Genomic DNA, 14,863 nt, shown 5'->3' with positions numbered 1-14,863 from the left:
CTACTGGGACCCACACCATGATAGATGCTCAGAGACCAGCCAGCCACAAAACTCCTTCAACCACGCAGCTTCAACTTCAATCTGCACCACCGGATTGCTACTGCCTCATTCCCCCAGCCTTCTCTCTCCATCTGCTATCGTATCAGCTGCTACCCAGAGCAAACACTGCACGGATGCAGAGAGTCACAAAAGGGCTGGAAGGGACCTCTGGAGATCATCCAGTCGAACCTCCCTGCTAAAGCAGATTCCCTAGAGCAGGTTACGTAGGAAGGAGTCCAAGAAGGTCCTGAATGTCTCCAGAGGAGACTCCTCACCCTCTCTGAGCAGCCGGTTCTGGTGCTCCGTCAACCTCAAAGAAAAGAAGATTTTTCTCAAGTTCAGATGGAACCGCCTCTGCTCCAGTCTGGGCAGCACTGAAAGGAGCCTGGCCCCATCCATTTGACTCCCGCCCATTAGATGTTTACAAGCATTGGTAAGATGCCCGCTCAGTCTCCTCCCAGATGCATAGTCCCAGGTCTTTCAGCCTTTCCTCATAAAGCAGATGCTCCATTCCCCTAACCATCTTTGTGGCCCACCACTGGACACTCCAGATGTTCCCTGTTTTTCTTGAACCGAGAAGCCCAGAACAGAACACAGCACTCCAGATGTGGCCTCACCAGGGCAGAGCAGAAAGCGAGGATCACCTCCCTTGTCCTGCTGGCCACGCTCTTTCCAATCCATCCCCGGATCCGATTGGCCTTCTTGGCCACAAGGGCACACTGCGGTCTCATGGTCAACCTGCTGTCCTGCAGGACCCCTGGGGTCCTACTCCACAGAGCTCCTTTCCAGCATTTCAATCACAAACCTATACTGATGCATGTGGTTAATGCCCGCCCCTTTTGAAGTTTGTGCCATTCTTAGCACTCCAGTCTTCAAACACACATCCGCCCTTTTTAAGGGCAAGGAAACTCTTCACTGCCTTAAGGATTAACACACCAGTACTGGAAACTCAACTGCTCCATTGGCATTTTGCTAGCCATGGTTTGCCTAGCCGTGGCAGAAATCGACTGATTCTTGAGGAAAGCTGACACGGCATTGATTTTCTCATCCAGCCATTGTGATCTCCTCGGAAAGGACAGGCAAGAAAAGAACAACAACGTGTGGATGCAAACAGTATTCTTGCCCATCCCTGGTACTTCTAAGAAAAATTTCATCGCGCCTCCACTGTAGTCTAGTCTCCTCCACAGGTAGGAGACTCTTAACGCCCCGGAAATACAATTTAGCGATTTTGGGTAATGCAAAATCCCAAGGAGGCCAATTTGCATCAGGGATTTACACCCTCTTATCCACCACAAATGAACATGTGCTTTTTATAAACTTACCTGAACGCTAGCTCCCTGACTCTCCCTGCTCCCAGCTGCACATCTGGGGACACTTTCCTTTGGTTTGCTGCGCAGGGTCTCCATCAGACCCCCCAAAGGAGTCAACTCCTCCTCCCATGCAACACAGCTCATTGCACTGGTGACAATTTCCTTTTCTGAGTGTTAACAGCAGCAGAGAAGGACAAGCAAACATGCTGCTGCTGGCAGCTCTTGTGGCCGCAACCACTTGGTCTTGTTCGTACTTTTTCTTAAGCTTACTTTTCCTCGCAGGAACCCCTGGATGAGCTACAAGGTATTATCCCAAATCCCCAGCCAACACTAAATAACATAACTGCTCATCTTTTTTTTTTTCCCCTTTTTTTCCTAGATGGATTTGTGTGGGAAATTCCCATACAGAGCCCTGTATCCATCACCAAGTCACAAGGAAGTATACGTCTGCACTGTCATTTTAAAGACTTCTCTGGCAATTTTGATAAGACTGCCATACACTGGTATCAACAAAAGGAGAATAAAACTCTGGCGAGGATGATCTACATTACATCAGGAGCAAGTGTAGTAGATGAGAGCTTCCAAAGGCACAGATACATGATTCAAACTATTTCTAGACAGAAACTCTGCATTCTTACAGTACGAAGAGTACTTCTAGACGACGCTGCTACCTACCACTGCGCCTACTGGGCCCCACACTATGGCAGAAGCCAAACAATCACGCCAACCAATACTCCTCCAGCAGCTCAACCACAAACCACGTGAAAGATCCCAACTCACTTCCCCAGAGTGGAGGAGTCTCCTGAACACATGGGTGGGATTTCACCACTGCTGACCAGGACCTTGCACATGTCAGCTGGCAAAAGAAAGGGATTTCAAGCAAGCAAGCGCCAAGGGTGAAGCAAACAGTGAAAGTCTGAAATATAACCCAAGCTCAGCACTTCAGGTGCTCTTCCTCTTTCCTCAAGCATAGCCATGAATTGTTTGTAATGGTTCAGCTTGGATACTAGGAAGAATTTCATCTCAGAAAGAGTGGCCATATGTTGGAACACGCTGCTCAGGGAAGTGGTGGACTCCCCATCCCTGGAGGCATTCAAGAAAAGGGTGGATGTGGCACATAGGGATGTGGTTTGTCAACAGGCTTGACGGTTGACTAGATGACCATAGCAGTCTTTTCCAACCATAATGTTCTATGATTCTGTGATTTCTTCAGTAGAAAGCAGTGCTTTTCCACGCTGTTGCTCCTGGAGATGACTCAGCATGTTGCCCTGAAGATTTTCAAAGCCTTTTGCTTGATAAGAAATCAAAGAGAGATCTTTAGCTTGAACGGTCCTAAGATTTTCAGGGAAGAAAAATGTCTTATTTTGGTTTAGAAGCCAGCAACTGAGGGAGAGGGGAGATTTGCTATTTATTCCTCCGGAGATCTGGAGATGAGCATTTTTCTTCTTTTTTGAGCTCTGTCAGTCTCCTTCCCCATTCCCATCCTTGCTCTCATTTTCTATGTTTCACTCCCAGTCATCACAGTAACAACACATCTGAATCACTACAGCAGTGTGGATGCATGATGGCCAAAGCCAGTAACAACGAAAAGGGCTTTCCTCCTTTAAGAACGACTTTCCGTATTTATGCCTGTAAGCAGGGCTTCCCACTTAGCTACAGCTTCAGTGTTCATGTTGACCTTCACCGCTATGAAAATAATCCACCGAAGTTTTTCCCTATTGCATTTCGTTTGCAATAAAAGTAATAGAATTTCTTATGTTGGAAAAGCCCCATAAGATCATCAAGTCCACCCATCCATCTAGCACTACGAAGTCCAGCACTAAACCTTGTCCCTTAGCACAACTACTGCATGCCTTTTAAATACCCCCAGAGATGGGAACTCCACCGTTTATTTCACTGAGCAGCCTGTTCAGCAATTCTGCTCAGACAAATTTAGAGTAGATGACTGTTTCTGTTACATCTGCTTAAACTGAAAGGTGGTTTAAACTGCTTAAACCATCCGCAGCCTGGTTCCTCTCAGCAGCCACAAACTGTAATTTCTTGACATTGGTTTCTAGTCATTACGGCACACAAGGTCCCAGAAGTATTCAAACTGTTCCTCTGACATGTCAAACTAAGCATGCAGCCGGCTTGTCAGTACCAGGGTTTTCTCCGGTCTTATCTTGGGCTGTCCTGAAAGAAACAAGTGTGCAAAAGGAAAGTGTTCATCATCCTTATGCTGATGTACCAAAAGATGTCGGTGAGTGGTTATTTCAGGGTCAGGATCGATTGCAGGAGGCAGACAGGTAACAGCCACGTGCTGGGACAGAAAATGCGAGATGCAGCACATGGACACGTTCAGAAAGGACAGCAGAGTGGCTGTCAGTGCTGGATTGTATCCGAGTACTAGTTGATGGTACTTAATTCTGGATGAGAGGCGGAGTGTGCCTCTGAGGATGAGAAGGATGATGAAAACTTATAGAACAGCTCTCAGTACTACCAGTCAGAAATGCCCAAACTTCCATCTTCATACAGGTGGTACAGTTGAGCTTAATTTGGAAGAAAAATTGACAGGAATGGAATAAATTTCATGGTCCTGGCTGTACTGAAAGTAACGGGCTTCCCTTTGCATTCATTAATTCCACAAAAACTGTGCAGTCTATAGTATGAATGCTATTGACAGCGCAAAGCTTACAGCAGCGCCTACAGTATCTTACTCAGAAAAATACGTGAGGTTACAAAGGTGAGTATAAACAAGACAATCTGTAAGAAATCTGCAGTTTTCTGCAGTTTTCTGCAGTTAGATTTTGTCTGTATGTAGGCAGGTATTTTTGCCAAAGAGAGAACGGTGTTGTCATTTAGAACAGGCACAAACACAGTTAAACACATACTGGGTGTCTGTTTAGTTTTGAATATGGTCTTTGCATGTAAATTTCTCAGCGATTGTCTCTTCCTTCCTGGGCTCCTGGGCGATGTAAGCTATGTCGTGCTGCTCATAAGCAGCTGGGAGGTGCTGCTAAGCTGTCCATTATTTATCAGGTAAAAGTCAAGCTCCAACAGGAGATAACTACAGAAATGTGGCACTTAAATGTACACTCTCAGCAGAGTTTCTGAAGCTATGTCAAAGGTTTTGTCAAAAGAGAAGGGAAACTTTGAGACATCTGTCAGAGCCGCAGTCCCACTTCTGCTCCGTGTAGGACAACTTCTTATATGTTGCTGTGATAATTTAGATTTAGCAATTCCCAAAATGGAACAGTAACCACCTTGAAGTAGAAATGACGGGCTTGGCTTGTTTCAAGATGAGGGCACTGTCTTGATTAACAGCCTCAATTTGATCTACCAGCGAGGGCTACTAACAGTGCAGTTACTCACTTTTCCAGGTCACAGAATAAAAGGCTTACCATTGGTTTCCGCTTGAGCCTTGCATTGTCACATGCATTGTCACACAGTGCCAGAAAACATGTAGGAATGGCCTCACCTATTCCCTCTGCATCTTTATTCAGAGCAAATACAATGTGGGCTTTAAAATGTTTGTGTTTCTTGTACTGTTTGCCCCAGACTACACAGTCCCTCTGTTATGCTGCTTTCTCACAGCATCACCTGCTGTCTGCGCAGGGCCCCCCTCTGGCTGGCCGTTAGTGAGTCACATCCTTCCCTCAGGCACAGCCCCTGTTCCTGCCACAGAGCTGGGGGCTTTCTTTGGTGCAGAGGTAAGCAGGCACCCTGAGAAGAATGCTGCTGCTGCCAATGCTGGCCCTGGCTGAAGCCTGGTTGCATCCATTCCCCTCCCCGTGGAGGCTCCACTGGCAGCAGCAGCAGGAGGCTGTCCTGCGTACACCTGCAGGCAGCAGGCTGGCAGTGCTTGCTGTGTTTTCTCTCCTTCTGATAGATGGACATGCACAAGTGCTGCTGCAACAACATCAACCATATGTTATCAAAAAGAGATCCAAAACTGTGACTATTCAGTGCCAAGTCGAGGGCATAGATGACTTCCATAATGCCTACATCCACTGGTACCGACAAATGCCTGCTGGAGCTCCTGAACGGCTTCTCTATGTGACAGCAGTAGCGCAAGTTTCCTATGATTCGGATTCCTACAAGAACAAATATACATCTTCCAAAATGGGGAATAAAATCTGCACTCTCTCAGTTCAAGACATACGTGATGGTGATGAAGGTACCTACTACTGTGTCTAATGGGAGTCTAATGACTGCGGGCAGCCCTTACAAAAAGCTGGCTGCAACCTGAGCGGCACACTTTCTTTCAAGTGCTGAGAACCACAGCTGCCTTCCTGTCCCCATCTCTCAGCCTTCATGACATCCCCACAGGCTTACACTGAGGAAGGAAAACCAGGAGGATGTCCAAGACACTTACGTAGCAATCACGTTGAAAACCGAGTGTCCGTGTGACTATTCTATGCAGCCTGAGTCCATTGTTTCCTCTCCCACCAGAAGCTGTCCTCCATTTATTGTTCCTTTTTTCACCACAGGCATGCCATCACTAAAGGACTTGATACAAAATGATGAATCTGTCACAAGGAAAATGACAGTAGCACTTTACAGTACATGTCCCGATATGAGGTATGTAGTGCATGCTGCAGAAAAAAAAAGACCTGGAGAAGATCCAGAGAAGATTCACTCTCTTTGTCAGAGAATGGAAAACATAACTCAGAAAGAGCATGCAGTGGTATGGGTCCTGTTCATGCGCACCAACAACATCCAGAGTTGGTGCAGATGGCTGTGCAGTCCCAAGTAAGCTGTGCCAAGCTAGAAGAAGACAGGAGTTTACCATGAACTAGTCAATTTGTGCTACAAAAAGCAGGCCGCATTTTCTAGGAAGGGCTGATGAAATATGCTTCTTGGCCTGAAATATGCTTCTCAGCCCTGGGGGTCTGAGGAGAGGAGAGTGACCCTGGGAAGGGCACAACTGAAGAATCCCACTTTCAACATCTGTGCATAACAAGATTTAAGGGTAAAAGTAGATGGAATGTTGCAGATGGATAGGCAGATAGACAGGTAGACAGACAGACAGATAGATAGATAGATGCAGAAAAAGAAGTTATTAGATTGAATATTTTAGGTCCTCTCTACACTGTTGCTCATGGGGTTTTGCTTACCAGTGAATTTACATACACAAATACGCACTCCCCGGCAATGAGCTGAAGACCTCCCATTGGATGAGCCATGAGTCATTTCCTCCCCCCAGATGCTCACGCTTTCTCCACCTGGATGGCTTTATAACACTTCTGCTGCTCCTTCAGTTCGACATTTCACTCATGCAGACAACATGCTGCTGCTTACCTTTCTCATTGCAACTTCACTTTGGTCTCGTAAGTGCTGTTTCCTTTCTCCTCTCCATCCTGGGCATGGAGAACACCGTCCCTGCTCCAGAGCTCGGTGGTTCCTCACCTACATGCAGTTTCTCCCTCTTTCCTTGCAGGTGGAGATGCGCAGGCTGCACCAGTGCAAAGCCCGGCAGAGCTCTGGCTGCTGGAGGGCAACTCAGTCACCATGACATGCCAGCTGAGTAGTGGCACCGTTGTGCACTGGTACAAGCAGCTTCCTGGGGAGCCACCCAAGAGGATACTGTACATGTCTGGAAACTCACCTACCTTTGATTACAGCAACGATAGGCAGAAGTTTCAAGTGCAGAGAAATGCTTCCAACTCTGTTCTGACAATAAAGAAATCTACTAGGAGGGATACCGGTACTTACTATTGTGCATACTGGTATTATCAAGGCATCACAGCGTTAGATGGGCAAAGATAAGCCATACAAAAAGGCATTTGGCCCTCTGAACCTCAAGCTCTGAACTCCCGCCAGATGCATATACATCTCTATGCCACCTTTCTCTGGTGATTTTCTGCAGCAGGATAGGAAAAACAAAATATCAACATGGCCAGTGTGAAATGGATTCTGTTATCTAATACCCTGAACATTTTTTTCTGTAGTTACACATACCTGTATCATGCAGAAACTGGACATTCTTTGTCACTTAAGGTTAAAAACTGGTGACTTTGCTGTTATGGTGAAGAATTGACTGTACTCAGAGCACACACCTTACAGTGAGCACAGACTGCCTGTGCCCATGAACAAAGAGGAGTTGTAAATTTCCATTCTCTATTAAAATCCTAGAATCAAGGTACAAGCAGAAAAACATCTCTATCCCCTCGGGGCCCTCACTTGAAAGGAGGCATACATGTGAGACAATGAGAGAAAACTACATGAGCTTCTAGATCCTCCTTCGTTGTTGTCCTGCTGTCTTCCTTTACATTTCACTTACTACCAACTCCTACTACAGCCCCAAAAGACCAATTTTACTGTCAAGATTGCTCCCTCACCTGATGCTGCCAGACAGAACTTCACTCTTCTTCTGTTGCCGGGTCTCCAATGAGCCCTTTGAGTAAAGTGCATTGAGCTCAACAAATGAGTGTCTATGGTCAAAGCCTCTTTTCACCATGCAAGGCAAGCTGGCAATTGTCCATCAGTTAGCTCCAAAAGTGAGTACTGAATTTGAATACAACACTCGTGCACAGTACCCTGTGAGGTACTGCACTTGAGAGTCTGGAACTTCAGCCACACAGAGATTTCCATAGTGCTGGTTTTGCGAGGCTCTGAACACAGCTTGTGTTGGAAGAGCCTTCATGCCTTTCAGTCCTTGGACTGAGCAACGGTTCTTTGCATTTCTCAGGAAAGCAGACAGGACCACCTCCTTCAAAACAACCTCAGCATTCTCTGGTCTTGCTTATTTCCCAGGTTGCTGTAACGTCTTGACAAGCACAGCCCCATGGTGTTATGCACAGAAAAAAAAACACTGCTGGGGACAGCTCCTCCTACTCAGTATGTCCCCATCTGGGGCCTCACTCACACATCTCTGAGTCTCAGCAGCAGCTGAGCTGGAGCAGCAAACATGCTGCTGCTGGCAGCTCTGATGGTCGCAACTGTGTGGCCCAGTAAGTCCTTCAGCTTCTTTTTCCTCACAGGCACCAATGGACTGTGCCCTAACAGACACCTTCTCAAGGGAACAGTTGCCAAGGAATAACATATTTTGTCCTCTCCTCTCCTCTCCTCTCCTCTCCTCTCCTCTCCTCTCCTCTCCTCTCCTCTCCTCTCCTCTCCTCTCCTCTCCTCTCCTCTCCTCTCCTCTCCTCTCCTCTCCTCTCCTCTCCTCTCCTCTCCTCTCCTCTCCTCTCCTCTCCTCTCCCTTCCCTTCCCTTCCCTTCCCTTCCCTTCCCTTCCCTTCCCTTCCCTTCCCTTCCCTTCCCTTCCCTTCCCTTCCCTTCCCTTCCCTTCCCTTCCCTTCCCTTCCCTTCCCTTCCCTTCCCTTCCCTTCCCTTCCCTTCCCTTCCCTTCCCTTCCCTTCCCTTCCCCATTCCCTTCCCTTGTCTTTCTTCTCTTCTCTCTTTCCATCTTTCTTTCTTTTTCTATATCTTTGCTTTTCTTTGCTTTTCTTCCCCTTTCCTTTTTTTTTTTCTTTTACATTTTCCTTGTTTTTTTGAAATTCTAGATGCATTTGCACAGGAAACTCCCATACAGAGCCCTGTATCCATCACCATGTCACGAGGAAATACAGATCTGAAGTGTCATTTTAAAGACTTCTCTGGAAATTTTGATAACACCGTCATACACTGGTATCAACAGAAGGAGAATAAAGCTCCAGTGAGGATGATCTACTTTTCATCAGGGTCAGTAGCAGTAGATGAGAGCTTCCAAAGGCACAGATACAGGATTCAAACTATTCCTACACAGAGACTTTGCACTCTTACAATAAGAAATGTAATTCCGGATGATGCTGCTACTTACTACTGTGCCTACTGGGACCCTCACTATGGCAGATGCCAAACAATCACCTCTGCAAATACTTTCTCGGCAGCTCTCCTGTAAATGATATGAAAGGTAACAAATCCGCTCCCATGGTTTGGATGAGCTGCTCAGCCAGAAGCAGTTCTGTCTAAATCTCTCTGAGGATTTGGAGATCTGCTTCTCTGAAATGAAGGATTCTGAAGCTATCTGCAAAGACCATGTTGATCATTTCTTCAGTGACAAGTCTATTTGGTGATAATCTTAACCTGGAAATCTATGTGGTCGGAAAGAATCTGCCCAGTACACGTGTCTTCTGCAACAGATAGCACAAAGTTTGATTTGTAATTATGCCGACCAGAAGACTTGCTGTGGTAGGAATCTTCAGGACAAAACACACACTGTAGCTGTCACTTAGACATTGGTTGTGTGAGATCCCATCACTATCATGCGCCATTCGTATTCATCTAGAATCAGGTACCCGGCAGATTTCTGCTCTGAAGTCAAAAGAATAGCAATGGACTGATACACATTTCATCGGTCCCGGTAGATTTTGGCCACAGGGTTTTAGTCTCATGTTCTCTCCATACAGTCCCCACAACAAATGTGATTGTAACGAACTGAGGTTGCCCGCTCAGGAGACTGTCCTGAAGTGCCGCTGCAAGGAGTGACTGTGTGCGTGCATCTCTCCCTCTACTTGTTGAAGTCTATTCCGTCCTTCTCTCTTCCTCGCTCATGCACTGAAGCCACCTACCTGCCTGTCCTGACACAAAATGACACAGACTTTGCCCTTAGTATTTTCTAGGAAGAGAGTCCAATCCAGTTAGCAAGATGTGCTTAACACCACATTGCCACGTGTTTTTCTGCTTTTGTTTTCTGGTGTTTCTCTCCAAGCAGCATTTGTACCGCTTCTGAGGCTCAAAACTGAAATCCTGTGGCTGTGCATTTCCTGCACACTCCAAATCAAAGGCAGGGCACATGCTCACAGTGCTGCTGCCCCGCTGCTGAAAGCTGATAGCTACCGGCTCTTCAGCGGAGGGCAGCATGGGAAGAGAGCATTTAGTCATGCTGGAGACGGGTGAGCAAGCTGGGACCGCTGAAGGGGGTCCCAGATGGAAAAGGACATACCTCCCATCCACTCTGAGTGACGGCACATGCTCACTGCCTACCAGGGTGGCCTCTCAGCTGGCAGCCTTGCACCTGATGCCCAGCTGGAGCACCTCTTGCTCTCCATCCTTTCTCAGTAGCTCTTACGCAAACTTTAAGTCTTTGCATTGAGCAATAGCTCTTGCATTTCTCTGAAAAGCAGATGGGATGATAAACTTCTAACCAACCTGAACATTTGCTGGCCTTACTCCGATCCCAGGCTGATGTGTTATCACAGCCCCATGTTGTTATGCACAGAAAAAACACCGCTGGAGACCTCTCCTCCCACACAGTGTCATCTCCAGCTCTGGCCCCACTCACACATCTTTGAGTCTCAACAGCAGCAGAGCAGGAGCAGCAAGGAGCAGCAAACATGCTGCTGCTGGCCGCTCTATTGGTCACAGCTGCATGTTTTTGTAAGTCCTTCCTTTTTTGTATGGTTTTGTAAGCCTTTCCTCACAGGCATCCATGGATGACATAACAGTTATCTTCCCAAGTGGATGGTTGGCAATGAATAACAACATTTCTCCTCTTTTTCACTTCTGGATTTTTTTTCTGTGTTTAGTTTAGTTTAGTTTTGTTTAGTTTTGTTTTGTTCTGTAATTCTGGATGGATTTGCACAGGAAACTCCCATACAGAGCCCTGTATCCATCACCATGTCACGAAGAAATGCAGATCTGAAGTGTCATTTTAAAGACTTCTCTGGAAATTTTGATAACACCGTCATACACTGATATCAGAGAAGGAGAATGAAGCTCCAGTGTGAATACTCTATGTTACATCAGATTGAACAGTGTTCAATGATAGCTTGCAAAGGCACAGGTTTAAAATTGAAAGGGATTTTGTTCAGGAATCTTGCACTCTTACAATAAGAAATACAATTCCCGATGACGGTGCTTCTTACAATTTTGCCTACCGGGACCCTCAGGTGTGCTAGGCACACATGCACGACCTAACAGTTATCTTCCCAACACAATTTTTCTCTTTTCTCTCTCTTTTTTTTTTTTTCTTTCTTTCTTTAATTCCAGAATTCCTTTTCAGAGCCCTGTATCCATCACCAAGTCACAAGGAACGACAGATTGGATGTGTTATCTGCAGAGGCTTTTCTGCCAGCACAGCCCTGTGTTGTTACACACAGAAATACCATCACCGGACACTTCTCCCACTCGGCACTGTCTCCATCCGAGGCCCCATCCATTCTCCTCCGTGTTTCAACAACAGAAAGTGGAAGCAACAAACATGCTGCTGCTGGCAGCTCTTACAACCACAACCGTTTGGTCTTGTATATTCTGCTTGCTTAAGCTTCCTTTTCCTCACAGGAACCCATGGATGAGTTAAAAGATATCTTTCCAAATCCCTGATTATCACTGAGTAACAATTTCTCCTCTATTCTCCTTGTTTCCTAGACGGATTTGCATGGGGAATTCCCATACAGAGCCCTGTATCCATCACAAAGTCACAAGGAAGTATACATCTGCAGTGTCATTTTGGAGACTTCTTTGGAGATTTTGATAACACCGTCATTCACTGGTATCAGCTGAAAGAGAATAAACCTCCAGAGAGGCTACTCTTCTTTGCAGAAGGGAAAACAAGAGTTGAAAGTGGCTTTCAAGAGAACAAGTACATGGCTGATAACGTTTCTAGTCAGAATCTGTCTATTCTTACAATAAACCATGTAAGTCCAGATGATGATGCTACATACTACTGCGCCTACTGGGACCCACACCATGATAGATGCTCAGAGACCAGCCAGCCACAAAACTCCTTCAACCACGCAGCTTCAACTTCAATCTGCACCACCGGATTGCTACTGCCTCATTCCCCCAGCCTTCTCTCTCCATCTGCTATCGTATCAGCTGCTACCCAGAGCAAACACTGCACGGATGCAGAGAGTCACAAAAGGGCTGGAAGGGACCTCTGGAGATCATCCAGTCGAACCTCCCTGCTAAAGCAGATTCCCTAGAGCAGGTTACGTAGGAAGGAGTCCAAGAAGGTCCTGAATGTCTCCAGAGGAGACTCCTCACCCTCTCTGAGCAGCCGGTTCTGGTGCTCCGTCAACCTCAAAGAAAAGAAGATTTTTCTCAAGTTCAGATGGAACCGCCTCTGCTCCAGTCTGGGCAGCACTGAAAGGAGCCTGGCCCCATCCATTTGACTCCCGCCCATTAGATGTTTACAAGCATTGGTAAGATGCCCGCTCAGTCTCCTCCCAGATGCATAGTCCCAGGTCTTTCAGCCTTTCCTCATAAAGCAGATGCTCCATTCCCCTAACCATCTTTGTGGCCCACCACTGGACACTCCAGATGTTCCCTGTTTTTCTTGAACCGAGAAGCCCAGAACAGAACACAGCACTCCAGATGTGGCCTCACCAGGGCAGAGCAGAAAGCGAGGATCACCTCCCTTGTCCTGCTGGCCACGCTCTTTCCAATCCATCCCCGGATCCGATTGGCCTTCTTGGCCACAAGGGCACACTGCGGTCTCATGGTCAACCTGCTGTCCTGCAGGACCCCTGGGGTCCTACTCCACAGAGCTCCTTTCCAGCATTTCAATCACAAACCTATACTGATGCATGTGGTTAATGCCCGCCCCTTTTGAAGTTTGTGCCATTCTTAGCACTCCAGTCTTCAAACACACATCCGCCCTTTTTAAGGGCAAGGAAACTCTTCACTGCCTTAAGGATTAACACACCAGTACTGGAAACTCAACTGCTCCATTGGCATTTTGCTAGCCATGGTTTGCCTAGCCGTGGCAGAAATCGACTGATTCTTGAGGAAAGCTGACACGGCATTGATTTTCTCATCCAGCCATTGTGATCTCCTCGGAAAGGACAGGCAAGAAAAGAACAACAACGTGTGGATGCAAACAGTATTCTTGCCCATCCCTGGTACTTCTAAGAAAAATTTCATCGCGCCTCCACTGTAGTCTAGTCTCCTCCACAGGTAGGAGACTCTTAACGCCCCGGAAATACAATTTAGCGATTTTGGGTAATGCAAAATCCCAAGGAGGCCAATTTGCATCAGGGATTTACACCCTCTTATCCACCACAAATGAACATGTGCTTTTTATAAACTTACCTGAACGCTAGCTCCCTGACTCTCCCTGCTCCCAGCTGCACATCTGGGGACACTTTCCTTTGGTTTGCTGAGCAGGGTCACCATCAGACGCCCCAAAGGAGTCAACTCCTCCTCCCATGCAACACAGCTCATTGCACTGGTGACAATTTCCTTTTCTGAGTGTTAACAGCAGCAGAGAAGGACAAGCAAACATGCTGCTGCTGGCAGCTCTTGTGGCCGCAACCACTTGGTCTTGTTCGTACTTTTTCTTAAGCTTACTTTTCCTCGCAGGAACCCCTGGATGAGCTACAAGGTATTATCCCAAATCCCCAGCCAACACTAAATAACATAACTGCTCATCTTTTTTTTTTTCCCCTTTTTTTCCTAGATGGATTTGTGTGGGAAATTCCCATACAGAGCCCTGTATCCATCACCAAGTCACAAGGAAGTATACGTCTGCACTGTCATTTTAAAGACTTCTCTGGCAATTTTGATAAGACTGCCATACACTGGTATCAACAAAAGGAGAATAAAACTCTGGCGAGGATGATCTACATTACATCAGGAGCAAGTGTAGTAGATGAGAGCTTCCAAAGGCACAGATACATGATTCAAACTATTTCTAGACAGAAACTCTGCATTCTTACAGTACGAAGAGTACTTCTAGACGACGCTGCTACCTACCACTGCGCCTACTGGGCCCCACACTATGGCAGAAGCCAAACAATCACGCCAACCAATACTCCTCCAGCAGCTCAACCACAAACCACGTGAAAGATCCCAACTCACTTCCCCAGAGTGGAGGAGTCTCCTGAACACATGGGTGGGATTTCACCACTGCTGACCAGGACCTTGCACATGTCAGCTGGCAAAAGAAAGGGATTTCAAGCAAGCAAGCGCCAAGGGTGAAGCAAACAGTGAAAGTCTGAAATATAACCCAAGCTCAGCACTTCAGGTGCTCTTCCTCTTTCCTCAAGCATAGCCATGAATTGTTTGTAATGGTTCAGCTTGGATACTAGGAAGAATTTCATCTCAGAAAGAGTGGCCATATGTTGGAACACGCTGCTCAGGGAAGTGGTGGACTCCCCATCCCTGGAGGCATTCAAGAAAAGGGTGGATGTGGCACTTAGGGACGTGGTTTGTCAACACGCTTGACGGTTGACTAGATGACCATAGCAGTCTTTTCTAACCATAATGATTCTATGATTCTGTGATTTCTTCAGGAGAAAGCAGTGCTTTTCCACGCTGTTGCTCCTGGAGATGACTCAGCATCCAAAGCCAGTAACAACGAAAAGGGCTTTCCTCCTTTAAGAACGACTTTCCGTATTTATGCCTGTAAGCAGTGAGTCCCACTTAGCTACAGCATCAGTGTTCATGTTGACCTTCACCGCTATGAAAATAATCCACCGAAGTTTTTCCCTATTGCACTTCGTTTGCAATAAAAGTAATAGAATTTCTTATGTTGGAAAAGCCCCATAAGATCATCAAGTCCACCCATCCATCTAGCACTACGAAGTCCAGCACTAAACCTTGTCCCTA

General features: G+C 46.6%; 4 gene segments (V, D, J or C); all 4 read left to right on the top strand.

The window, feature by feature from the left end:
* Window positions 1–1,518: 1,518 nt before the first annotated feature.
* On the top strand, window positions 1,519–2,976 carry LOC124418328. The segment is given in 2 exon segments: window positions 1,519–1,595; window positions 1,729–2,976. Coding segments are annotated over 2 exon segments (429 nt in total).
* A 3,616-nt stretch (window positions 2,977–6,592) lies between these two features.
* LOC112529968 lies at window positions 6,593–7,457 on the top strand. The segment is given in 2 exon segments: window positions 6,593–6,658; window positions 6,769–7,457. Coding segments are annotated over 2 exon segments (372 nt in total).
* A 747-nt stretch (window positions 7,458–8,204) lies between these two features.
* On the top strand, window positions 8,205–9,359 carry LOC121111991. The segment is given in 2 exon segments: window positions 8,205–8,281; window positions 8,836–9,359. Coding segments are annotated over 2 exon segments (420 nt in total).
* Window positions 9,360–13,502: 4,143 nt separating this feature from the next.
* Window positions 13,503–14,600, top strand: LOC124418329. The segment is given in 2 exon segments: window positions 13,503–13,579; window positions 13,713–14,600. Coding segments are annotated over 2 exon segments (429 nt in total).
* Window positions 14,601–14,863: the final 263 nt, after the last annotated feature.

The sequence above is a fragment of the Gallus gallus genome, chromosome 2 (genome assembly GCF_016699485.2).
Source record: "Gallus gallus isolate bGalGal1 chromosome 2, bGalGal1.mat.broiler.GRCg7b, whole genome shotgun sequence".
NCBI classification, from domain to species: Eukaryota; Metazoa; Chordata; class Aves; order Galliformes; family Phasianidae; genus Gallus; species Gallus gallus.
This window is presented reverse-complemented; position numbering and strand designations above follow the sequence as displayed.